General features: G+C 42.2%; 1 protein-coding gene across 2 annotated transcripts in view; it reads right to left on the bottom strand.

Annotated features, from left to right (window-relative positions):
- rev1 (REV1 DNA directed polymerase) overlaps positions 1-26,763 on the bottom strand; it is a 232,101-nt gene that overhangs the window by 48,196 nt on the left and 157,142 nt on the right. For both annotated transcript variants that reach the window (XM_072476592.1, XM_072476593.1), the window contains one exon: positions 18,043-18,205. In XM_072476592.1, the coding sequence (XP_072332693.1) occupies positions 18,043-18,205 (163 nt within the window). The remainder of the gene's footprint in view (positions 1-18,042; positions 18,206-26,763) is intronic.

The following is a 26,763-nucleotide window of genomic DNA, read 5'->3' on the forward strand; positions in this document are numbered from 1 at the left end:
GAACAATGTCACCCAGGTCCCTTTGGGCATCAATACTTCCCAACCCCTCACTATTTAAGAAGTACTTTGTCATTCTATTTTCCTTACAAAAGTGGATAAGTTTACACTTATTTAAAATATGTCCCATCGACCATGTTCTTGCTCACTCAGTTGGCCTGTCCAAATCCCCTTGAGGTCTCATTACATTTCCACCTAGTTTTGCATCATCAGCGAATTTGGAAAGATTACATTTGGTGCCTACATCCAGATCATTTATATAGATTACGAATAGCTGGGGCTCAAGCACGGTTTTGTGCAGTACCTCACTAGTTGCAGGCTGCCAGCCGGAGAATGGCCCGCTGATTCCTACTCTCCAAGTTCTGTCCGTTAACCAATTCTCAATCCACACCAGTATATTATATCCGATCCCTTGTGCTCTAATTTTGTTTACTAACCTCCTCTGTCGGACCTCATCAAAGGCCTTCTGAAAACCCAAATATACCACATCTTTATCTATGCTACAGGTAACATCCTCAATAAAATTCCAATAGGTTTATCAAACATGATTTCCCTTTCATGGATTCATGCTGACTCTGTCCATTCATAGAATCCTTACAGTGCAGAAGGAGGCCATTTGGTCCATCGAGTATGCACTGATCCTCCGAAACAGCACCTTAGCTAGACCCACTCCCCCACCTCACCTAAACTTTGTACACAAAGGGGCAATTGAGCATGGATAATCCATCTAAACTGCACATCTTTGGACTGTGGGAGGAAACTGGAGCACCCAGAAGAAACCCACGCAGACACGATGAGCATTTTCAGTCACCCAAGGTTGGAATTGAACCCGGGTCTCCGACGCTGTGCGGTAGCAGTGCTAACCACTGTGCCACCAATCATTAGTTTCACATTCTTTATAATAGATTCTAATGCTTTCCCTATCATTGATGCCAAATTAAGAAGTTTGTAGTTCTATGCCTTCTCCCTTCTTAATTTGTAGAATTACATTTGCTACCTTTCATTCAGCGGGAACCCTTCCAGGATCTATAGAATTTTGAAAGATAACCACCAATACATCGACTATCTTTATGGCTACCTCTTTCAACACTCCAGGGTGTAGCTTTTCTGATCAAAGGGATTTATCAACCTTCAAATTATTCTTTTTGATTACTCCTTAGTAATATTAATTTCTTTCAGTTCCTCATTTTCACAAGTCCCTTGGTTCCCTAGTATCTCAGAGATTTTCCATATCTTCCTCCACAAAGACATACAGAAAGTAATTTAAAGATGATTTTATATGTTCAGAGATCCAGGCCGGGATTCTCCCCTACCCTGCAGGGCGGGGCGTCCCGGCGGGATGGAGTGGCGTGAACCACTCCAGCGTCAGGCCGCCCCAAAGGTGCGGGAAATCCGCACCTTTAGGGGCCAAGCCCTCACCGTGAGGGGCTAGGCCCGCCCCGGAGTGGTTTCCGTTCCACCGGCTGGCGTGGAAGGCCTTTGGCGCCACGCCAGCCGGGGCCGAAAGGACTTCGCTGGGCGGCGGAAGTCCGCGCATGCGCGGGAGCGTCAGCGGCCGCTGATGTCATCCCCGCGCATGCGCGGGGGGTGGGGTGGGGTTGTCTCCTACGCTTCGGCCATCGCGGGGGCTGTGGCCGAGGCAGAAGGAAAAGATTGCCCCCACGGCTCAGGCCCGCCTGTGGATTGGTGGGCCCCGATCGCGGGCCAGGCAACCGTGGGGGCACCTCCCGGGGCCAGATCGCCCCCCCCCCCCCCAGGACCCCGGCCGTGGCACCTAGTCCCGCCAGGAAGGTAGGTGGTTTGATTCACGCCGGCGGGACAGGCATGACAGCAGCGGGACTTCGGCCCATCGCAGGCCGGAGAATCACCCGGGGGGGGGGGGGGGGGGGGGGGGCGCCGACCGGCGCGATTCCCACCCCGGCCGAATATCCGGTGCCGGAGAATTCAGCGGCCGGCGGGGGCGGGATTCACGCCAGCCCCCGGCGATTCTCCGACCCAGTGGGGGGTCGGAGAATCCCGCCCCCAGTTTCTGTTGCTCTCTGGGGTACAGAATTCCTAAGATTAATGACCAACAGAGAAGGAGTTGTTCCTCACCTCAGTCTTACTTTTAAACTGTGCCCTCTTGTTCCAGAATACCCAACTCTGGGAAGCTCCTCTCAGCAACTACTGTGTAAAGCTCCTTCAGAACCTTATACTGTATGTTTCAATAAGATCACCTCTCATTCTTCTAAACTCAAATGGGTTTAGGCCCACATGTTCAAACTTTGGTCGTAAGACAACTCCTTCATTCCAGGAATCAACTGAGTGAACCTTATCTGAACTGCCTCCAATGCATATCCTTCCATAGAGGGATCAAAATTCTTGGGAAGAGGTCAGGTGTGGTCTCAGAGATACTCTATTCAGATGTAACAAGATTTCCCTATGTTATACTCCATTCCCCTTGCAATAAAGGCCAACATTCCAAGTGTCTTCCTAATTACTTGCTGTAACTGCATGCTAACTTTGCGTGATTCATGTGTAAGGACAACGGGCCCCTTCTGCATTGCAAGATTCTGTAGTTTCACTTCATTGAAATAATATTCTGTTTTTCGATTCAAGTTCAATTCCAGCATGGGTGACTGTCTGTGTGGAGTTTGTACGTCCTCCCTGTGTCTGCGTGGGCTTCCTCCAGGTGTTCCACATTTCTCCCACAGTCCAAAGATGTGCAGGTTAGGTGGATGGACCAGGCTAAATTGCCTGTAATGACCAGAAGGTTAGGTTAGGTGGGGTTATTGAGTTATAGGATAGAGTGGGGGTGTGGGCCTAGGTAGGGTGCTCTTTCAGAATGTTAGTGAAGGCTTGACGGGCTAAATGGCCTCCTTCTGCACTGTAGTGATTTGATGATCCCTATTGCACCCCATTATTGAAGTTAGCCAACCTCAAAATGACCATTTATCCTTCCCGTCTCCTGCCAGTTAGTCCATCTTCTATCCATGCTCATTTATTACCCTAACACCATACATTCTTATCTTGCGTAGTAACCTTTTATGTAACATATTATTTAATACAGTTTGGAAATCTAAATGCACTATAGAAATCATAGAATTTACAGTGCAGAAGGAGGCCATTCGGCCCATCGCGTCTGCACCGGCTCTTGGAAAGAGCACCCTACCCAAGGTCAACACCTACACCCCATCCCCATAAACCAGTAACCGTACCCAACACTAAGGGCAATTTATCATGGCCAATCCACCTAACCTGCACATCTTTGGACTGTGGGAGGAAACCGGAGCACCCGGAGGAAACCCACGCACACACGGGGAGGATGTGCAGACTCCGCACAGACAGTGACCCAAGCCGGAATCGAACCTGGGACCCTGGAGCTGTGAAGCAATTGTGCTATCCACAATGTTACCATGCTGCCACTACATCCACTGGTTCTCCTTTACCCAATCTGTTTGTTACATTCTCAAAGAGCTCTGTCATGTGTGAGTCCCTTTAAGAAAAGTGTGTTTTATCAAATGGCTGCAGTGATGTCATTGTGTGGGTGGAGCTGGAATGTGATTCTGCTTTTTACTTTCGTTTTGAACTGGAAGCTCTTTTTGGCTGTGTTTTAGTTTCACTTTCAGTTGGAGAGCTGCATTCAAACCAAGCAGAGGTAATCTGGTCTCTCTCTCTGTATGTTAAACAAGGTGTTTAGATTACTTGATAATTTAAAAGTGATAAAACTGTTCTCTGTAGAGAATTCAAACCTACTGTTTTTGTTAAAAAAGTGTTTTGGTTCATGGATGTTGTTAGGAAAGTTACTAAGGGTTACCTATAGAGTACTGTATCTTTTTTTTGGGGGGGGGGGTTATCAGTGTTGGTAATTGGTAAGATGTTTACTGCGTGTTTATAAAATGTTAACTGGATTCATAGAATAAACATTGTTTTGTTTTAAAAATACTTTAGATCTCTGTTGCATCACACCTGTAAAGTGGGCCCTTGTGCTCCCCATAACCAAAATTTATTAAAAGTTGTGGGTCAGGTGAACTCCATGATATACTTTGGTGTTCTCTAAACCCTAGCCCATAACAGCTCCAACAAATTTGTCAACACTATTTCCCTTTCACAGAACCATGTTGACTCTGATTGATTGTATTTTGATTTTCTAAATGCCCTGTTACGACTTTAATGATGAAAACCAACATTTCCCCAAAAGCAAACTCAGGTTAACTAGTCGAGAGGTTCCTGTTTTCTGTGTTCTTCCATTCTTTCTTGAGAAGTGTTACACATGTGCGTTTTCCAATCCACTGGGGCCCTACTAGAATCTAGGGAATTTTGGAAGACTACAACCAATGTATCCACCATCTTTGCAGCCACTTCTTTTATGAGACTAGAATACAAGTTGTCAGGTCAAGACATGCCAACCTTTAGTTCCATTAGTTTTCATAGTATTTTTTTCCTCAAATGATAGTGATCACTTTAAGTTTCTTCCACTCTTTTGTCTCTTGATCTTCCAGTATTCTTGAGATTTTGTTTTGTGCCTGCTACTCTGAAGCCAGTTACAAAATGCTTGTTGGAAGTCTTGGCCATTACCATGCTTCCCGTTTTTAATTCCCAGTCTCATCCTCTGAGGGACCATCAATTATTTTGGCTACTCCCATCCTGTTTATATACTTGTAGAAGCTCTTACTGTCTATTTTTATATTTCTTGCTCGTTAGTCTCAGCTTATTAAATGTTCCCAATCTTCTAACCCACCACTAATCTTTGCACTCTTCTTTGAATTTGATGCCATCTTTAACCTCCTGAGCTAACCACAGATGGTACATCATAAAGTAAATTGCCCTATGACCTCAGTCTAAAATAATGATACAGCAAAGACTCTTAGCGTTTTAAAAGCATCCCTTTTCTTTTCTGTAATTATTGAAATCGCAACTAGAGATAAAGAAATTTCAGGTTCAAACTTTCCAAGAATATTTGCCCTACTCATGATCTCAGTTACTGGAATGGACCAGAGACTGCAGGAGTGCAAGGCTCGCCATATTGCTTGCAATTCAAACTTGCCAATTTGTCATTTGATCTCTGAAGATCAGAAACCTTGTGGCTCAATGTGTTATATGTGGCTAGTAGGGAAAAACGTACATTAAAATGTTTTCACAGGAATAGAAACTGTCATAGCAATCCTAAGAGATCTTTCCACTTTTTAAGATCATCAAAAGAGCTCCAGACAGACTCGCTATCTAACAGTGACACTGGACAGCAATTTAAAATACACAGACATATTGTAAAAAACTCAGATTATATAATCTGACAACTGGCAGCACAAGTAGTTACCATTTTCTTTAAAAAGGGGAACAATATCAAGGATGTTTAAAATGGGTCTGTTGGTTATTGGGCAGATTTGTCATAGAAGGTGCCTTTGAAAATCAAGTATAGTTTTGGTCCTATTGCAAAAAATTAAGCAGTTTTGATATTAACGCCTTTAATTCTGTCATGGTAACAGGTTCAAATGTGACAGAAGAATGTTTTCACAGTAGCATAGTGGTTAACACTGTTGCTTCACAGCGCCAGGGTCCCAGGTTCGATTCCCACTTGAGTCAGTCTGTGCAGAGTCTGCACGTTCTCCCCGTGTCTGCGTGGGTTTCCTCCGGGCGCTCCGGTTTCCTCCCACAAATCCCGAAAGACGTGCTTGTTAGGTGAATTGGACATTCTGAATTCTCCCTCTGTGTACTTGAATAGGTGACGGAGAATGGCCACTAGGGGATTTTCACAGTAACTTCATTGCAGTGTTAATGTAAGCCTACTTGTAACAATAAAGATTATGGTTTTATTTAATTTTCCTGCAATAATTACTTGGTTAGCCAAAAAAATAAATGGTCAGGAATACAACTCAACTTGACACAAACATTGTGAAATTTGTGAGTTTGATTGACAACTATTTTTGAATATAACAACTCTTATCTTGCGCCAATAAGTTTCAAAGGTATTTATCAACTTGTCTTTTTTAAATTAGTGAATCCATTTGGAATGTTGTTAAATCAGTCAACTTTTGTAGTTCATGTAACAGGTAAAGAACTATGCTATAACATATTGAATTACAATGTAGTTTAGCAGAATTGGAAACTATTTTCTATTACAATGAAGAGCTCACTATGCTTAGCTTTTGGGGAGGAAAGCTGTAACTACTTGCCTTTCAATTAATAACCTTGTAGAGAAGGAGCCTCTTGAGCAGAGTGATCATACTATGATGAATTTTATATTGAGTTTGATTGTGAAATTATTACGTATGAAATTAAGGCCTTAATTTTATTCAAAAACAAAGGAAAAGGTATGAGGGGTTGGTTAGATAAGGCAGGTTGGAAGATTAGATTAAAATATATGATGGCAAACAAGCAATGGTAACTATTTAAAGAAATAATTCTGAATTTTCCATGAATATACATTTCTTTCAGGAATTAAACCATCCAAAGGAAAAGACAAAATTAGACTAAAGGAAGTTGTTCATGTTGTCAAAAAAAAGATCAATTAGGATTCTGCAAAAAATTGATAAGAAAGAAAATAGAATGAAAGTAAAGCATCAAAATGCATTATTATAAATTATAAAAACTCCTATAGATATAGAACAAAAGACAGTAGCACAAGAAAACAAGAGTCCTTTACAGGCAGAGACAGGAGAAATAATAAAGGGAAATAAAGATATGGCAGAAGCATTGACAAAAACTATCTGCATCCATGGTTAAAGACACAAAATAATTCTGCAAATAATGGGGAAGTCAAGACTTTTATGAGAATGAAGAACCTAAAAGATGAGTATGAGAAATAATACTGGAGAAACTAATTCGACTAAAAACATACAAATCCCCTGGGCTTGATAACCTACATCCTAGAGTTTCATAAGAGGTGACTATACAGATAATATTAATTGGTTTTGGTCTTCTAGAATGAGAATTCTGGAACAGTATCCCATGGATGAAGTAGTAAAAGTAATTATGCTATTTACGAAAGAAGGGAGAGGAACAATGGACTAGTTAGTCTGACATCAGTAGTAGGGAAAATGCCAGAATCTCTTCTATAAAAAGTGGTTGGACAGTTACATGGGCAGGGTGGTAGAGAGGAATATGGGCCAAATGCGGGCAAGTGGGACTAGCATTGTGATATAAACTGGGCGGCATGGACAAGCTGGACGGAAGGGCCTGTTTCCATGCTGTAAACATCTATGACTCTAAGGATGTGCTAACAAGGTACTTAGAAAATATGATTGAGCAGAGTCACATTTATGAAAGAGAAGCTGTGTTTGACAAACCTATAAAATTCTTTCAGGTGTAACTGGCAGGGTGGATCAAGGGAACCATGTACCATATTTAGACTTTGAAAAAGCATTCAAAAAGATGTCGCCTAAGAAGTTACTATAGAAGAGAATTCATGGGTTTAGGGGTAATGTATTGGCATGGTTTGAGGATTGGTTATCAGAAACAAAATCGAGAGAAAGACAAACACAATTTTCTGTTTAGCAGGCTGTGACTCGTCGGGTAGTGCAAAGATCAGTGCTTGGGCCTCAACTATTTACAAACTATATCAACAAATTAGATGATAACCAAGTTTACTGCCAATACAAAGAGAAGGAAGTGAAGAAAGGGATTAGGAGAGCTAAGAGAGGGCATGAAAAATCTTTGGCGGGTAGGATCAAGGAAAACCCCAAGGCCTTTTACACATGTGAGAAATATGAGAATGACTAGAGCGAGGGTAGGTTCGATCAAGGACAGTAGCGGGAGATTGTGTATTGAGTCTGAAGAGATAGGAGAGGTCTTGAACGAGTACGTTTCTTCAGTATTTACGAATGAGAAGGGTCATATTGTTGGAGAGGACAGTGTGAAACAGACTGGTAAGCTCGAGGGGATACTTGTTAGGAAGGAAGATGTGTTGGGCATTTTGAAAAACTTAAGGATAGACAAGTCCCGGGTGACGGGATATATCCAAGGATTCTATGGAAAGCAAGAGATGAAACTGCAGAGCCGTTGGCAATGATCTTTTCGTCCTCACTGTCAACAGGGGTGGGTGGTACCAGGGGATTGGAGAGTGGCGAATTTCGTGCTGCTGTTCAAAAAAGGGAATAGGGATAACCCTGGGAATTACAGGCCAGTTAGTCTTACTTCGGTGGTAGGCAAAGTAATGGAATGGGTACTGAGGGATAGGATTTCTGAGCATCTGGAAAGACACTGCTTGATTAGGGATAGTCAGCACTGATTTGTGAGGGGTAGGTTTTGCCTCACAAGTCTTATTGAATTCTTTGAGGTGAGAAAGCACGTGGATGAAGGTTAAGCAGTGGATCTAGCGTACATGGATTTTAGTAAGGCATTTGATAAGGTTCCCCTTGGTAGGCTTATGCAGAAAGTAAGGAGGCATGGGATAGTGGGAAATTTGGGCAGTTGGATAACGAACTGGCTAACCGATAGAAGTCAGAGAGTGGTAGTGGATGGCAAATATTCAGCCTGGAGCCCAGTTACCAGTGGCGTACCGCAGGGATCAATTCTGGGTCCTCTGCTGTTTGTGATTTTCATCAATGACTTGGATGAGGGAGTTGAAGGGTGGGTCAGTAAATTTGCAGACAATACGAAGATTGGTGGAGTTGTGGATAGTGAGGAGGGCTGTTGTTGGCTGCAAAGAGACAGAGATAGGATGCAGAGCTGGGCTGAGAAGTGGCAGATGGAGTTTAACCCTGAAAAGTGTGAGGTTGTCCAATTTGGAAGGACAAATATGAATGCGGAATACAGGGTTAACGGTAGAGTTCTTGGCAATGTGGAGGAGCAGAGAGATCTTGGGGTCTATGGTCATAGATCTTTGAAAGTTGCCACTCAAGTGGATAGAGCTGTGAAGAAGGCCTATGGTGTGCTAGCGTTCATTAGCAGAGGGATTGAATTTAAGAGCCGTGAGGTGATGGTGCAGCTGTACAAAACCTTGGTAAGGCCACATTTGGAGTACTGTGTGCAGTTCTGGTCGGATTTTAAGAAGGATGTGGAAGCTTTGGAAAAGATGCAAAGGAGATTTACCAGGATGTTGCCTGGAATGGAGAGTAGGTCTTACGAGGAAAGGTTGAGGGTGCTGGGCCTTTTCTCATTAGAACGGAGAAGGATGAGGGGAGACTTGATAGAGGTTTATAAGCTGATTAGGGGAGTAAAGAGTAGACAGTCAGAGACTTTTTCCCCGGGTAGAACAAACCATTACAAGGGGACATAAATGTAAGGTGAATGGTAGAAGATATAGGGGGGGGTGTCAGAGGTAGGTTCTTTACCCAGAGAGTAGTGGGGGCATGGAATGCACTGCCTGTGGAAGTAGTTGAGTCGGAAACATTAGGGACCTTCAAGCGGCTATTGGATAGGTACATGGATTACAGTAGAATGATGGGGTGTAGATTAATTTATTCTTAATCTAGGACAAAGGTTCGGCACAACATTGTGGGCCGAAGGGCCTGCTCTGTGCTGTATTTTCTATGTTCTATAAGTGTGAAAAGAGGAGATGGCAAAGGAATACAAGCAGGTTAAGTGAGTGGAAAGAATGTGTCATATGAAATTTACAGCACAGGAAGCCATTTAGCCCGTTGTGTCTGTGCTGGTTTCCCTTATTTTTGTGAATATTTTCTGCACCCTCTCCAACGTCTTCACACCATTCCTGCAGCATGCAGTCCAGAATACTCCAGTCGAGGTTGAACTAATATTTTATACTAGTTTAACATAATTTCCTTAATTTTGTACCTTTATGTCCCTGATGATAAAGTCTAGGCTGCTGTAGCTTTATTAACAGCGCTTTAACTTGTGCTGCCACCTTCAACTGTTTATGCACAAATACACACAGGTTCCTCTACTCCCACACCTCCTTTAGAATTGTATCTTTTATTTTATATTGTGCCTCCATTTTGCTTCTCCCAACATAAATTGTTTCAAACGTCTGTGCATTAAATTTCATCTATCACTTATCTGACCATTCCATCAACCTGCCTGTGTTCTTTTAAGTTCCACACCATCCACCCCTCACAGTTGACAATACCCAAGTTTTGAAATTATGCCTTGTATACAAAGGTTTAGGTCATTATAATATATTGGGAAAGCCAAGGGTCCTAACACTTTAAAAAAATAAATTTTGAGTACCCAATTATTTTTTTCCAATTAAGGGGCAATTTAGTGTGGCCAATCCACCTGACCTGCACATCTTTGGGTTGTGGGGGTGAAACCCACACAGACATGTGGAGAATGTGCAAACTCAACACAGACAGTGACCCGGGGCTGGGATCGAACCAGGGTCCACAGCGTCGTAGGCAGCAGTGCTAACCACTGCGTCACCGTGCCACCCCTAGGGGTCCTAACACCTATCCATGGGATATTCCAATATAAACCTTCCTCCAGTCCGAAATTAAACCTTTAACCACTACTTTCTGTTTCTTGTCACTCAGTTAATTTTGTTTCCATGTTGCTGCTATAAAATGACTGGGCAGTAGTAGCTGGGTTTAACTTTACACTCTTTTTTTGAAATTTGCAATTCTTCAGTCCTATGGCACCAGGCCTCAGTCTAAGGAAAGTTAAAACATCATGGCCCTAAATAGCCCCACTCCTCCTTTTACCATCCTTGTTCTCAGTGTCTGCCTAAAGACGACTTTTGGATTCCTTTTTATCTCAGATGTCAGTCTCTTCCCTTATTTGCTTTTTCAATTCACCTATGAACCTTCTATATTCAGCCCAGTTCTCAGTTGTATTTTTCACCTGACATCTGCACACTTTTTCTGCTTAATCTTAATCTAAGAACATAAGACTTAGGGGCGCAGGTGTAAGCCATTTGCTGTTCAAACCTGCTTTGCCATTTGATAAGATCATAGCTGATCTAATTGTGGTCTCAACTCCATCTTCCTATCTGCTCCCACAACCCTGCACTCCTTTGTCTGTCACAAGCAATCAAACTCTTCCTTGAATAAATATAATGACCCAGCCTCTACTGTTTTCAGGGGAAGGGAATTGCAGGTACTAACAAATATTTACTCTTATCTCAGTCTTAAAAGGGAGACCTCAGACTATAATAAATTAGCTAAAAAAGATTTCCCATCAGAAAACAAAGTTCACTTTGCTTGACCCCATTACCAGAAAAGGTACTGGGAAAACTATTAGACCGAAAGACTGACAAGTCCCCGGGACTAGATGGCCTGGGTCCTAGGGTTTTAAAAGTAGTGGCTGTAGAGAAAGTAGATGCATTGGTTATAACTTTCTTAAGATTCTGAAAGGGTGCCAGCACATTGGAGAATAGTTAATGTAACGCATTTATCCAAGAAAGCAGGGATACAGAAAGCAGGAAATTACAGCCCAGTTAGCCAAGCATCTGTTCTCGGGAAATTGTTAGAATCCATTATTAAGGAAGTTATAGCAGTATATTCAGAAAATCAGAATTTGATCAGGAAGAGCCAATGTGATTTTGGAAAGGGAAATCAAGTTTGACTAATTACTAGAGTTCTTTGAGGAAGTGACAAGCAATGTGAATAAAGGGGAACCTATGGTGCACTTGGATTTCCAAAAGGCATTTGATAAGGTTCCGCATCAAAGGTTACTACACAAAATAAAATCTCATGGTATAGGGGGTAACATATTTGCATGGATAAAGGATTGGTTAGCCAACAGGAAGTAGCGTTGGGGTAAATGAGTCTAATAACTGGTGGAGTACCACAGGGGTCAGTGCTAGACCTTCAACTATTTACAATCTAAATCAATTACTTGGGTGAAGGGATTGAATATATGGTAGCTGAACTTGCGGTTGTCACAAAGGTGTAAATTGTCAAGTGGAGACAAAAAGCTTATAAAAAGGATATAGATAGGGGTAAGTAAATGGGCAAAAATTTGGCAGATGAAGTTTAATGTGGGAAAATGCGAACTTGCTCACTTTGGCAGGAAGAATAGAAAAGCAGTCTACTATTTAGATAGGGAGGGATTGCAGAACTCTTTGGTACAGAGGGATCCAAGGTGATTTGGTGCATGAATCACACTAGGTCTAATAATAACTTTAGGTCTAATAATTTTTCCAGCACCTTCTTGCACCTTGTGATTTTCAAGTACCTTTGGGAAATTTTGTAAGTCTTCCACAGTGAAAACGGACACAAAATACTTGTTCAACACTTTCACCAATTTCCTTGTCTTCCACTTTTAATTCCCCAGACACATACTCTCTCTAGAGGTCCAAAGGCTAGCATTAGTTTCTCGTTTTTTATTTATATACTTGTGGATGTATATTATTAATTAGATTTCTCTGTATACCCTACTTTCTCCCTTTATTTTTTTTGTCATTCTTTGTTGGCTCTTAAAATGTGACCAATCTTCTGATCTACCGCGAATCTTTGCAGATTTGTACAGTATTTCCTCCAATTTGATACTATCCTTAACTTCCTTATTTAGCCAATAGCAATCTCTATCTCTTTTATAATTCAGAGAACTCTAGATTTGTTTGCCCTACCTTTTCCCTTGGTCTGTGCCTGAACTATCTCTTCTTTAAAGGCCGTCCATTGTCCAGTTACATTTTTGCCTGCAAAACTTTTGATTCCAATTTATCTGGGTCAGATTCATTCTTACCCCATTGAAGTTAGCTTTCTGGGTTAATTATTCTTACAATAGATTGTTTCTCGTCATTTTCCATAGCCAACCTAAACCCCATATCATATGATCACTGTCCCCGAAATAAATGTTCCCTACTGATACCTGATCCATTTGGCTTACCTTATTCCCAAGAACCAGTTCTAGCAATACCTCCTTTCTCATTGGGCTGGAAACATACTGCTTCACAAAATTCTTCTGAACACACCGTAGGAACTCATGCCCCTCTCTACCCTTTGTAATTATTTAAATATAGACAGGCATAGTAGTAAAGATCCCCATTATACCTACTCTAAAATTCTTGCAACTCCCTGTAATATCCTTGCAAATCTGTTGCTTTATGTCACACTAGTTGTCGTCCTATAGACTACATTGAACAATGTGATTGTACCTTGGATAGAATGTAGTGACATCCACTCACTACAGCATTGCCAAGTTCTCCTTTATCAACGTTGACACCCCCTCCCCCTTTCACGTCTTTCGTGAGCATCTTGTGTCCAGGAATATTTAGTACCCAGTCTTGACTGCCTTTACAGGTACAGCATAATATTTCCACATGGCTATCTGTGCCTGCAACTCTAATCTTATTTGCCACAATCTATGCATTCACACACATGCACAGTAACACTAATTTAGACGTCATTACTTTCCCTCTTACTCTGAACCCTCCTAATAAATTAATATTCCCTACTCTAGTGCTATCTGTCTCTCCCAGTATCCTGGGCACCTTGACATTCTTCTCCAGTATTACCTACTTGTTCGCACACATTAGTTTAACTTTCCCCAATAGAACTAGCAAATCTCCCCGCAGGAAACTGGCTCCTGTTTAGGGGCAACCTGTCTGGCCGGTACAGGTTCTATCTCTCCTGAGCTAATCCTTCCTGCACCATCTTTCCAACCATGCATTCATCTGCTTTATCTTCCTATTTCTATACTCACTTGCACATGGTACTGTTAGTAACCCTGACATTACTTTTGAGATCCTGCTTGCTAAATTCCTATCCCACTCCTTAAATCCTGACTGCACAACCACATCCCTCTTTCTACATTTATTGTTGGTACCGATGTGGTACACAACTGGTGACTGTTCACACTCCCCCCTCGGGGTGCTATGCAGCCGTTCAGTGACATCTTTGACTCTGGCACCAGGAAAGCAACATAATACCCTGGATTCATGTCTGAGGTTGCAGAAACATGCTGCAGTTCCCCTAACCATAAAATCTCCTATCACTATTGTTCTCCCAGTCTTCTTTGTGGCCCCTTGTACAGCTGAGCCAAGCGTGGTGCCACAAACCTAGCTCTGGTTGCACTCCCCATATGGGCCACCACTTTTTAATCAGAATTCAGAACTGAATACTGCTTGGAAACTGAATTGCACAGAGGGAACTCTTGCACTACCTTCATGTTTCTTCTAGACTGTCTGGTGGTCATCCATTTCCTCTCTCCTTGTGCACTCTTGAACTGTTGGGTGACCACATCCATAAACATGCTATTCACAAAGCTGTCACGGTAGCATTGTGGATAGCACAATTGCTTCACAGCTCCAGGGTCCCAGGTTCGATTCCGGCTTGTGTCATTGTCTGTGTGGAGTCTGCACATCCTCCCCGTGTGTGCGTGGGTTTCCTCCGGGTGCTCCAGTTTCTTCCCACAGTCCAAAGACTTGCAGGTTAGGTGGATTGGCCATGATAAATTGCCCTTACTGTCAAAAAAGATTAGGAGGGGTTATTGGGTTATGGGGATAGGGTGGAAGTGAGGGCTTAAGTGGGTTGATGCAGACTCGATGGGCCAAATGGCCTCCTTCTGCATTGTATGGTCTATGTTCTATGTACTTAGACTTACTTGGTTTCCCTTATTAACTTTGGAGAAAGGGAAACAAAGCTATAATATTCACCAGCAAACGAACTCACGGCATTCCTACGATGTTACACTTAATTTTTCCAAACTCAATTACACCCAAGTCTGCTCCATCTCCCTCAATTTTCTCCAGATAATATGGAGAAATGTGTGTCAGCCTTGGCTCAGTTGGCAGTACTCTGACAAGGTTCCGGTTTCAAATCCCCACTCCAGAATTTGAGTACAAAAATCAAAGCTGACACTCCAGTACAGTACTGAGGGAGCGTTGTACTGTTGGGAGTTGCTTTTTTTAAAAAAAAGGATGAGCCAATCTGAGGGCCAATCTGCCTGCTCGGATGGATAGAAAAGATCTCAGCACTATTTCAAAGAAGAGCATGGAAGTTATTCATGGTCTACTGGCCAATATTTATCTCTCAATCAACATTATAAAAACAGATTATCTGATCATTGTTACATTGTTTGCAAAATTTTGTTGTGCACAAATTGTCTGCCATGTTTCCTGTGTTGCAACAGTGGCTACATTTCACAAAGTACTGAATTGAAATGTCTGGTGGTTATGGAAAACCATTTAGAGGGAGTGCAACTATGGCTCACTAGACTGAAACTTGGGAAGAGGGGATTGTCCTATGAGAAAGGATTAAGTAAACTAGGTCGATATTTCCTGGAGTCTAGAAGAATGAGAGGTGATCTCATTGAAACATAAAATTCTTAAAATGCTTGACAGGAGAACATTTCCCCTTATTGCTGAGTCTAGAATTAGGGGTCACAATCTCAAAATAGAGTTGCTCATTTAAGGTTGAGATGAGAAATTTGTTCACTTATTGCAAATCTTTGAAATCCTCTAATAATACAATGCTTCCAGCTCAATCACTTCCTCTGGCAAAATATTCAACACTCCAGAAATTTCTCAAATTCTCATTTGACCCTAAGTGATCATTTCAAATCGATAACTTCTCACTGACTTCCCAAAAAGAGGAATTAATCTCTTTCTATTCATGGTCAAAACCTTTTCATTTAAAAATCGCCTCTTAACCATGTGTTAATAAACGTGGACCAGCTGTAACGGCACCTGTTTTTGGGGGGGGGGGGGGGGGAAAGAGGAGTGTACTAGGGTCTCCCAGGCCATTGGAGACCCACGGTGGTCAGGGACAGGGCAGGGACCCTGGCTTTCCCTCTAGCACCCAGACATTTTAGCACTGCCAGGGAGGGGCTGAAAGGAAGGGAGAGGGGGATTGGGGAAGGGAGGAAGAGGATTGGGCCAGCCTTTCAAAATGATGCCCTGATCTGCCAGGAGTCTTTCCTGATGGCGAGCTTCAGGAAATCACTAAATGCAGCCTCCGCAGAGAGAATCTTCCTGAGGCCAAAAAATCCTGGCAAAGTGCCGCTGGATAGTGGGATGTTTCTCGGTGCCTGAAGTCTGCTGAATCGCGCCTTTAGATCATGTGCTGTCTAAACTGTAGGCTAACTGTGTCCTAATAAATATTTTGTACAGATGCATTACTTCCTATTCCTTTACGTTCAAGTTCACAAAACCTAAAATGTTGTTGACCAATATGCTTTCTTCTATTTGCATTTTTAAGGAATTATGCATTTGAATCCGGAGGTGTCTGCACCATTCTTAATTCTCCCACTTAATATATACAGTGCAGCAAGTACTCAAAGGGATACTGCTTAGAGGGAGCTGCTACATGGAGCAATATACCATTTAGCATGAGAAATGTTTTTCCATTCACAGAATTGAACAAAGGAGGTGACAACATGGCTCTAATTTTTGAGGACACTCCTGCTGTGGTGCTGCTGGACTAAGCTTGGGGTTGAGGGGTACCCTTTTCTCTGCACCGTAGGGATTCCATGATTTCCCCAACCAATGGAAATAGTTTCTCTCTAACTACATCCAGACATTCCTCTGCTGAAGACTTAAGTTACCCTTTCAAAAATTCAATCAGATTTATCAGGAATGACCAACAATTCACAAATCGATGCTAGGTCTCTTGACCAGCTGAAAGTTTTGAAGGTGTTCAGTCAATCACTCTCCTTAATTATAGTTATTTCCCAATAACATATATGAGGCTAATGGGTCTATAATTTTCTGGTTTCCCTCTCTGACTTTTCCTGTGATGCACACAATTTTCCAATCTAAAGGGACAGTTCCTGAATTGAGAGACCTTTGGAAGATTATTGTTAGGGCATCTGCAATGTCATCATCTCTTCTTTTTAAACCTTGGGATAGAAACCCTTAGTGCCACTATTTTCCTCATTCCTATTATTCCTTGAACCAGAAATCCAGGTCAATCCATGGTGTTTCCGTGCAATGTTTGATACAACTTAATGGCTTGCTAGGTCAATTCAGAGGACAGTTTAGGAAACCACACTGCTGGGGATCTGCAGTCACATGTGGGCAGGTTGGGTAAGGTTGGCAAATTTCCTCACCTGTAGGGGAATCAGATAGGTTTTTACCACAATTCAGTAGTCCCATGATTATTAATAACGAGACGAGCATTTTATGCTCGGGATGATTAATTAATTAAATTTAAATTTCACCATCTGCCTTGGTGGGATTTGAACTCATAACTCTGAAGCATAAGGCTGTGCCTCTGGATTCCAAGTACAGTAACATTACCACTTCACTACAATATGCTTCCTTGGGATATTCAGCATGTTAACATCTTCGAGTGAAAACATTGATGCAAAGCATTTATTCAACATGTCCACCATTACTTTCATTGACGATATCATTATCAGTTTTCAAGGGACCCAAACCATTTTGGAGCACCTTCTCTTTTCTAATACAATTGAAAATATTGCGTTGATTTTGATATCCCTTCTTTTCATACTCTCTTAAAATCTGTTTTTCTCCTCTTTGCTGTAGTTTGTACCTCTATCATTTGCATTTGTGTTTGATTTTTTTTGTTAGTTTTATTTTGTCTTTTCTCTCTTTAGTACTGAAGGCAAGTAGTGTTCTTGCCGCTTAGGGGTATAAACTGATTCTGCGTCACATCAAATTCTTTCTTCAACCGCTCCCACGGATTTTTTTTTTTAAAAACCCACCAGCAGATTGATTCAGTTTATTGTGGACAGTCTTGGTTTCATCCCACCAATGTCCAGACTTATCTAAAGCTAGAATCTTTGCAGCTGTTTTGCATTTCTCTCTTTCAAACATCACATTGAACCTGATCACATTATGATCATTATTGAAAAAAGTTTACACACTATTTGGCTGTTAACCAAATCTGGCTCATTATTCTTAAAGGCATTAGTTTCAGGGCATAATATAACAATATAGAATGATACAGAATTCACAATCTTCCTGACATGCTTATTTATTTGAAAGTTAAAATCTTTTTTTAAAACCACTGCCATCATTACATATTTCTTTAATTCCTGCATTGATACAATCTACCATTTTACAGCTGTTACCAGCAGGACTCCTCTCTCTCTTTCCTTCCCTTTCACTACTTCTTTTCCCTTTACTCTCTTCTGCTTTCCTTCCTCCTAAACTTTCTCTCTACCACCCTTTCTATGTCTCTCTCTCTTATTTCTCTCCCTCCTTCATATCTCTGGCGCTAGCTTTAGTTTATGATAGGCAGCTCTATTTTTTTCAGACATGCTAACCTTCTGAAAGTCCGTGTTCCATAGCTTTCTTTGTTCTAGATGCCTGGAAAAGGTCCATAACTGAACATGAAGATCCGGTAGTAGTGTTACTCCGCACAAAAGAAGAAAAGTGAGTAAATGAGGCTTTATTGTCTGGGATTAACTGATGCATCTGAATTCCAACCTAAAGAATGAAAAGGAAACAAGCTAGATTCCACTCAAATATATCTCCAAATCATTAAAATAATCTGTTTTACATTGTATTCACTTATTACAGTTTTAACTATACAGGATATATCTTACAAAATATAAATGCATTATTCAATTTACTCTAATATTGCAGTTTAGTATAACAGAGGTGCCATATCATAAAATGTAGTGTCAACAAATTATGAAACCAACTACGAGTAAATTAAAATAAATATTATGCAGGGATGTCCAAATGGTTTGCCATATTTAACTAACCAAGTCGGGAAGGTTTGTGCGGTACATTTAAGTATAATATATTACATTGAATTGAAGATACTTGAAACATGAGTCTTTCAATTATTAGAATTATAACTCTACAAAATCTTCAATAATCTTTCCTCACTTAAAAAAAATGTCCTGTAATTTATATTTAACTGTTTTGCATATAATCAATCGTTAGTTTTCTCATTATGGTCATCGAACTAATGTTTAACTACCTTGTGTATTGCTAATCATCTTTATATGTTCTGTAATTGCTGCTATTTAACACATTTGATTAAACTGAAGACAGAAAGTTTTTATTCAGACCAAATATAAAAGTATTTAAAAACAAAAACAGAAATTTCTCCTGGAGTTAAAACCTTAAACTTCACACTGGAATATACATAATTTCACTAAAGAGCTGCATTTAAATTAGCTGTAAATAGTGTTCTAGTTATGCTCGTATTGATGCTTACATAAATATTAAGTTCCTCAGAAAATGAATCTTACAACTCCACTGCCGTGTTAGTATATACTGCACAATTGTTATTTTTCCTGCTCAAACCTGCGTTCCACTTTTCTTACATTTTAATTCAACATACCCAAAACACACCTGTGCATTTTCACATCATTACTTATGAACCTTTTCAAGATCATCTTTAAACTCTTCATGCTCTGAAACTTATAATCCAACTTTCTGCCCATGCTCTATTCAAGGTCAAGCCTGTTTGCCAGTTCTTTCCTGAGATTTAGCCTCATACTCAGTGCCCTTACTGTCACCAAAAAAGCAGCAGACTGAAAACCACCAAACTCAAGCAGACAAAAGCAGCTGCACAGGGAACCACTTGATGCGGGTGGGGGAATAGGAGCTTTTCCACAGGCTCTGGTGCCACTCGCATAATAATCCATTTGTTTTTATCCTGTTTGCGTGGCACAAACTTGCCTAATCCCAGAGTTAATACTTAGTAATATGTCCCTGGAACACTTTCAGATAAGTATTGGAGAATAAATGCCCAAGAACTCGAAACAAATCCTGTGATAATAAGTTGCGATTGGATGTGATGAGGTGGAGCCACCTTTGCAGTATGGTGACCTGATCCTTGAGCATTGAATGGACCCGGCACTGAAAATGATGACTGCAGACTTAACTGAGTAATTGATGACAGACTTAGCTTGTTGATGCAGAATTTGACTGCTCATGAGGCCAAGCTGCAGAATACTAATAAAAGGCTTGATGAAACAGAGGAAAGAATCATGAATGTCGACATGTTGCTTCCTCAGCTGAAGCCCGTATTCCATCCCTGGAAAACCAGTTGCATGGCATGTCAGAAATCCTAGAAAATTTGGAGGACCGAGACCGCCTTTCATCTGAGAGAAGAACATTAGAGATATTCTGGTGCCTCTGATGTGGCTTTAAATGGGGGAGATGTGTTATGGCGCACACTAGAATTTGGAAAAAATCCTAGGTCATAGCGTTTTGATACCTCCCTGCTTAGGGACAAATTTGTTACTACATATTTGAGTTTGAGCTTTTTTTACTCGGTCAACTCCCATTCTGATGCCACCTCCACTATTCTGTGGGAGAACTGCAAGACTTATGCTAGACGGTTGGTTATTTCTTACACAGAAAACACCAGGCGGAGAATGCTGGAAAACTAGTGCTGGTTAGAGGTTTGATTCGCTGAAGAGGAGAAATATAGGAGAAATACAGGAGAAGTAAAAGAAGCATTCATAAGGTCTAAAAGGCTTAGGACAGTTGAAGTCCTTGAAGAATATCAATCAAGTAGGAAGGAACTTAAGGTAGGAGTTAGGAAGGCTAAAAGGGGTCATGAAATGTCATTGGCAAACAATATTAAGGAAAATCCTAAGGTGTTTTATACATATGTAAACAGCAAGAGGGTAGCTAGAGAAAAGGTTGGTCCAACCAAGGATATTGGAGGGAATCTATGTATGGAACCAGAGGAAATGGGAGAGATACGAAATGAATACTTTGCCTCAGTATTCACCAAAGAGAAGGACTTGGTGGATGAGGAGTACAGGGTAGAGTGTGTAGATATTCTGAGTTATGTTGATATTAATAAAGAGGAGGTGTTGGGCATCTTAAAAAGCATTAAAGTAGATAAGTCCCCAAGGCCTGATGGGATCTACCCCAGAATACTGCAGGAGGCAAGGGAGCAAATTGCTGGGGCCTTGACAGTAATCTTTGTATCCTCATTAGCTACAGGTGAAGTTCCGGAGGACTGGAGAGTAGCCAATGTTGTTCCATTGTTTAAGAAGGGCAGCAGGGATAATCCAGGAAATTATAGGCTGGTGAGCCTTGTCAGTGGTAGCGAAACTATTGGAAAAGATTCTTAGAGATAGGATTTACTCACATTTGGAAACAAATGGACTTATTAGTGATGGACAGCATGGTTTTGTAAAGGGGAGGTCATGCCTCACTAATTTGATCGGGTTTTTCGAGGAAGTGACAAAGATGATAGATGAGGGAAAGGCAGTAGATGTTGTATACATGGATTTCAGTCAAGCCTTTGACAAGGTACCTCATGGTGCACTGGTACAAAAGGTGAAGTCACATGGGATCAGAGGCGAGCTGGCAAGTTGGATACAGAACTGGCTTGGGCACAGAAGACAGAGGGTAGCAGTAGAAGGGTGCTTTTCTGAATGGAAGGCTGTAACTAGCGGCGTTCCACAGGCCTCTGTTGTCCGTGGTGTATATAAATGATTTGGAAGAAAATGTAGCTGGTCTGATTAGTAAGTTCACAGACGACACAAAAATTGGTGGAGTTGCAGATTGTCAAAGGATACAGCAGGATATAAACTGGTTGGAGTCTTGGGCGGAGAAATGGCAGATGGAGTTTAATCCAGACAAGTGTGAGGTAATGCACTATGGAATAATAATAATAATAATAATAATAATAATAATAATAATAATAATAATAATCGCTTGTCACAAGTAGGCTTCAATGAAGTTACTGTGAAAAGCCCCTAGTCGCCACATTCCGGCGCCTGTTCAGGGAGGCCGGTACGGGAATTGAACCCACGCTGCTGGCATTGTTCTGCATTACAAGCCAGCTGTTTGGTGCACTGTGCTAAACCAGCCCCTCGAAGGCCCAATGCATGTAGGTATTACACAATAAATGGTAGAACTCTTGCGAGTACTGACAGGCAGAGAGATCTGGGCGTGCATGTCCAACGATCACTGAAAGTAGCAACGCATGTGGATAAGATGGTAAAGAAGGCATACGGCATTTTGGCCTTCATCGGATGGGGCATTGAATATAAAAATTGGCAAGTCATGTTGCAGCTGTACAGGACCTTAGTTAGGCCTCATTTGGAATAATGTGAACAATTCTGGTCGCCACACTACCAGAAGGATGTGGATGCTTTGGAGAGGGTACAGAGGCAGTTTACTTGGATGTTGCCTGGAATGGAGGGCATTAGCAATGAGGAGAGGTTGATAAACTCAGTCTATTCTCACTGGAATGATGGAGGTTGAGAGGCGACCTGATAGAGGTCTACAAGATTATGAGTGGCATGTACAGTGGATAGTCAGATGCTCTTTCCTTGGGTAGGAGAGTCAAGTACTGGGGACATTGGTTGAAAGTGCGTGGGGAAAAGTTTAGAACAGATGTGCAAGGCAAGTGTTTTACACAGAGGGTGGTCAATATATGGAACGTGTGCCTGGGGAGCTGGTGGGAGCAGGTACGATAGTGGCATTTAAGGGATATCTAGACAAATATATGAATAGGGTGGGAATGGAAGGATACGGACTCCGTAGGTGCAGACGGTTTTAGTTTGGGCAGGTACCATGGTCGGCGCAGGCTTGGAGGGCCGAAGTGCCTGTTCCTCTGCTGTATTGTTCTTGGTTGAAAGTCCCCAGCAGGCAGTTGTTGAAGGAGGTTAATGCAGCTAGGGTGGCTCTTGATTCCTTACTGATGCAACATACCGAGAGAAGTCCAAAGTTTGTGAAACAGAAATTGTATGAGTTTGGGAATAAACAGAGCAAGTACGTTTTTGACTAAGAGGAGGACTGACTCGAGGGCTACCCCTTTGTGCAAAACTCTGGGGGCAAAGGTTAATGAAAAAGTGAAGATATTAATCAGGCATTTAGGAATTTTTATGCTGAATTATATAAGTCAGGTCAGCCTGGTGATGTGTTCACAAGTATGGAGCGCTTCTTGTATGTGGCTCAGAAGGGAAGGGGAGAGAGCATTAGTTATTGGAGACTCTATAGTTAGAGGTACAGATAGGCAGTTCTGTGGCAACGATAGAGGCTCATGGTTGGTGTGTTGCCTCCTGGGTGCCAAGGTCCGTGACGTCTCTGATCGTGTTTTTAGGATCCTTAAGGGGGAGGGGAAGCAACCACAAGTCGTGGTACACATTGACACCAATGACATAGGTAGGAAAAAGGACGGGGATGTAAAACAGGAATTCAGGGAGCTAGGGTGGAAACTGAGAGCCAGGACAGACCGTGTTGTCATCTCTGGTTTGCTGCCAGTGCCACGTGCTAGCGAGGTGAGGAACAGGGAGAGAGTGCAGTTAAACACGTGGCTACAGGGATGGGGTAGGAGGGAGGGTTTCAGTTACTTGCATAATTGGAGCACATTCTGGGGAAGGTGGGACCTGTACAAACAGGACGGGTTACACCTGAACCAGAGGGGCACTAATATCCTGGGAGGGAAATTTGCTACAGCTCTTCGGGGGGGGGGGTTAAACTAATTTGGCAGGGGGATGGGAAACTGATTTGTAGTCCAGGAGATGGTGTTGCTGGAGTTCAGGAAGTTGAGGGTAGTGCAGTACTGAGGAAGGTACCAAGGTCACAAGAGTGGACCTGCAGGCAAGAAGGTGGTTTGAAGTGTGTCTACTTCAATGCAAGGAGCATCAGGAATAAGGTTGGTGAGCTTGAAGCATGGATTGGTACCTGGGACTACGATGTTGTGGCCATTACGGAGACCTGGATAAAACAGTGGCAGGAATGGTTGTTGACGGTTTCGGGGTTTAGATGTTTCAGTAAGATTAGAGAAGGTGGTAAAAGAGGTGGAGGAGTAGCATTGTTAATCAAGGATAGTATAATGGCTGCAGAAAGGCAGTTTGAGGAGGATCTGTCTACTGAGGTAGTGTGGGCAGAAGTTAGAAATAGGAAAGGAGCGGTCACTTTGTTAGGAGTTTTCTATAGGCCCCCAAACAGTAACAGAGATGTGGAGGAAAAGATTGCAATGCAGATTTTGGATAGGTGCGGTAGTCACAGGGTAGTTGTCATGGGTGACTTTAACTTTCCAAATATTGATTGGAACCACGATAATTCGAATAGTTTGGATGGGGCTGTTTTTATCCAGTGTGTACAGGAGGGGTTTCCTCACACAATATGTGGATAGACCGACAAGAGGGGGGGCCACATTGGATTTGGTACTGGGTAATGAACTGGGCCAAGTGTTAGATTTGGTTGTGGGAGAACACTTTGGAGATAGTGACCATAATTCAGTGACTTTCACTATAGCAATGGAGAGGGATAGGAACATATGGCAGGGCAAGATTTATAACTGGGGGCAGGGTAATTACGATGCGATTAGGCAAGAATTGGGGAGCATACGATGAAAACAGGAACTGTCAGGGATAGGCACAATTGAGATGTGGAGCTTGTTCAAGGAGCAAATACTGCGTGTCCTTGATATGTATGTCCCTGTCAGGCAGGGAGTAAATGGTCGAGTGAGGGAACCATGGTTTACAAAAGTGGTTGAATGTCTTGTCAAGAGGAAGAAGGGGTCTTATGCAAGGCTAAGAAAACAAGGTTCAGTTAGGGCACTTGAGGGATACAAGATAGCTAGGAAGGAGCTCAAGAAAGGGCTTAGGAGAGCTAGGAGGGGGAATGAGAAGTCCTTGGCGGGTAGGATCAAGGAATACCCCAAGGCTTTTTACACTTATGTGAGGAATAAAAGAATGACCAAGGTGAAGTTAGGGCCGGTTAAGGACAGTAGTGGGAACGTGTGCATGGAGTCTGAAGATATATTTTTTTGTTTTTGTTTTAAATTTTAGAGTACCCAATTCATTTTTTCCAATTAAGGGGCAATTTAGCATGACCAATCCACCTACCCTGCACATAAGAACATAACATAAGAACATAAGAACTAGGAGCAGGAGTAGGCCATCTGGCCCCTCGAGCCTGCTCCACCATTCAATGAGATCATGGCTGATCTTTTGTGGACTCAGCTCCACTTTCCGGCCCGAACACCATAACCCTTAATCCCTTTATTCTTCAAAAAACTATCTATCTTTATCTTAAAAACATTTAATGAAGGAGCCTCTACTGCTTCACTGGGCAAGGAATTCCATAGATTCACAACCCTTTGGGTGAAGAAGTTCCTCCTAAACTCAGTCCTAAATCTACTTCCCCTTATTTTGAGGCTATGCCCCCTAGTTCTGCTTTTACCCGCCAGTGGAAACAACCTGCCCGCATCTATCCTATCTATTCCCTTCATAATCTTATATGTTTCTATAAGATCCCCCCTCATCCTTCTAAATTCCAATGAGTACAGTCCCAGTCTACTCAACCTCTCCTCGTAATCCAACCCCTTCAGCTCTGGGATTAACCCAGTGAATCTCCTCTGAACACCCTCCAGTGCCAGTACGTCCTTTCTCAAGTAAGGAGACCAAAACTGAACACAATACTCCAGGTGTGGCCTCACTAACACCTTATACAATTGCAGCATAAGCTCCCTAGTCTTAAACTCCATCCCTCTAGCAATGAAGGACAAAATTCCATTTGCCTTCTTAATCACCTGTTGCACCTGAAAACCAACTTTCTGCGACTCATGCACTAGCACACCCAGGTCTCTCTGCACAGCAGCATGTTTTAATATTTTATCATTTAAATAATAATCCCTTTTGCTGTTATTCCTACCAAAATGGATAACCTCACATTTGTCAACATTGTATTCCATCTTTGGGGAGAATGTGCAAACTCCATACGGACAGTGACCCAGAGCCGGGATCGAACCTACGACCTCGGCATCGTGAGGCTGCAGGGCTAACCCACTGCGCCACCGTGCTGCCCCGAGTCTGAAGATATAGGAGAGGCCCTAAATGAATACCTTTCTTCAGTGTTCACAAAGGAGAGGGGCCATGTTGTTGAGGAGGATAGTGCGATACAGGCTGGTAGGCTGGAGGTAGATAGATATTCGGAAGGAAGAGGTGTTAGAAATTTTGAGAAGCCTGAGGATAGATAAGTCCCCTGGGCCTGATGGGATATATCCTAGGATTTTTGGGAGGCAAGGGATGAGATTGCAGAGCCTTTGGCTTTGATCTTTATGTCCTCACTGTCTACAGGAATAGTGCCAGAAGACTGGAGAGAGGCGAATGATGTCCCCTTGTTCAAGAAAGGGAATAGGTATAACCCTGGGAATTATAGGCCGGTTAGTCTCACTTCGGTCATAGGCAAATTATTGGAAAAGGTCCTGAGGGATACGATTTATTATCATTTGGAAAGATACAGCTTAATCCAGGATAGTCAGCACGGATTTGTGAGGGGTAAGTCTTGCCTCACAAGTTTGATTGTATTCTTTGAGGAGGTAACTAAGTACATAGATGAAGGTAGAGCAGTTGATATCGTATACATGGATTTTGATAAGGTGCCCTATGGTTGGCTCATGCAGAAAGTAAGGAGGCATGGCATAGAGGGAAATTTGGCCGATTGGACCAGTAACTGGCTACTGGCTATCACATAGAAGACAGAGGGTGGTGGTAGATGGTAAATCTTCATCCTGGAGCCCAGTCACCAGCGGTGTACCACAGGGATCAGTGCTGGGTCCTCTGCTATTTGTGATTTTTATCAATGACTTGGATGATGGAGTTGAAGGTTGGGTCAGTAAATTTGCTGATGACACCAAGACTGGTGGATATGTGGAGGGCTGTTGTAGACTGCAAAGAGACACTGATAGGATGCGGAACTGGGCTGAAAAGTGGCAGATGGAGTTTAACCCTGATAAATGTGAGGTGATTCATTTTGGTAAGACAAATTTGAATGCGGATTACAGGGGTAATGGTAGGGTTCTGAAGAATGTGGAGGAGCAGAGAGATCTCGGAATTCATGTCCATAGATCTCTGAAAGTTGCCACCCAAGTGGATAGAGCCATGAAGAAAGCCTATAGTGTGTTAGCATTTATTAACGGGGGAATGAGTTTAAGAGCAGTGAGGTTATGCTGCAACTGTACAAGACCTTGGACCACATTTGGGGTAGTGTGTGCAGTTCTGGTCACCTCATTATAGGAAGGATGTGGAAGCATTGGAAAGGGTGCA

Source organism: Scyliorhinus torazame, chromosome 15 (genome assembly GCF_047496885.1).
Source record: "Scyliorhinus torazame isolate Kashiwa2021f chromosome 15, sScyTor2.1, whole genome shotgun sequence".
Taxonomy (NCBI): domain Eukaryota; kingdom Metazoa; phylum Chordata; class Chondrichthyes; order Carcharhiniformes; family Scyliorhinidae; genus Scyliorhinus; species Scyliorhinus torazame.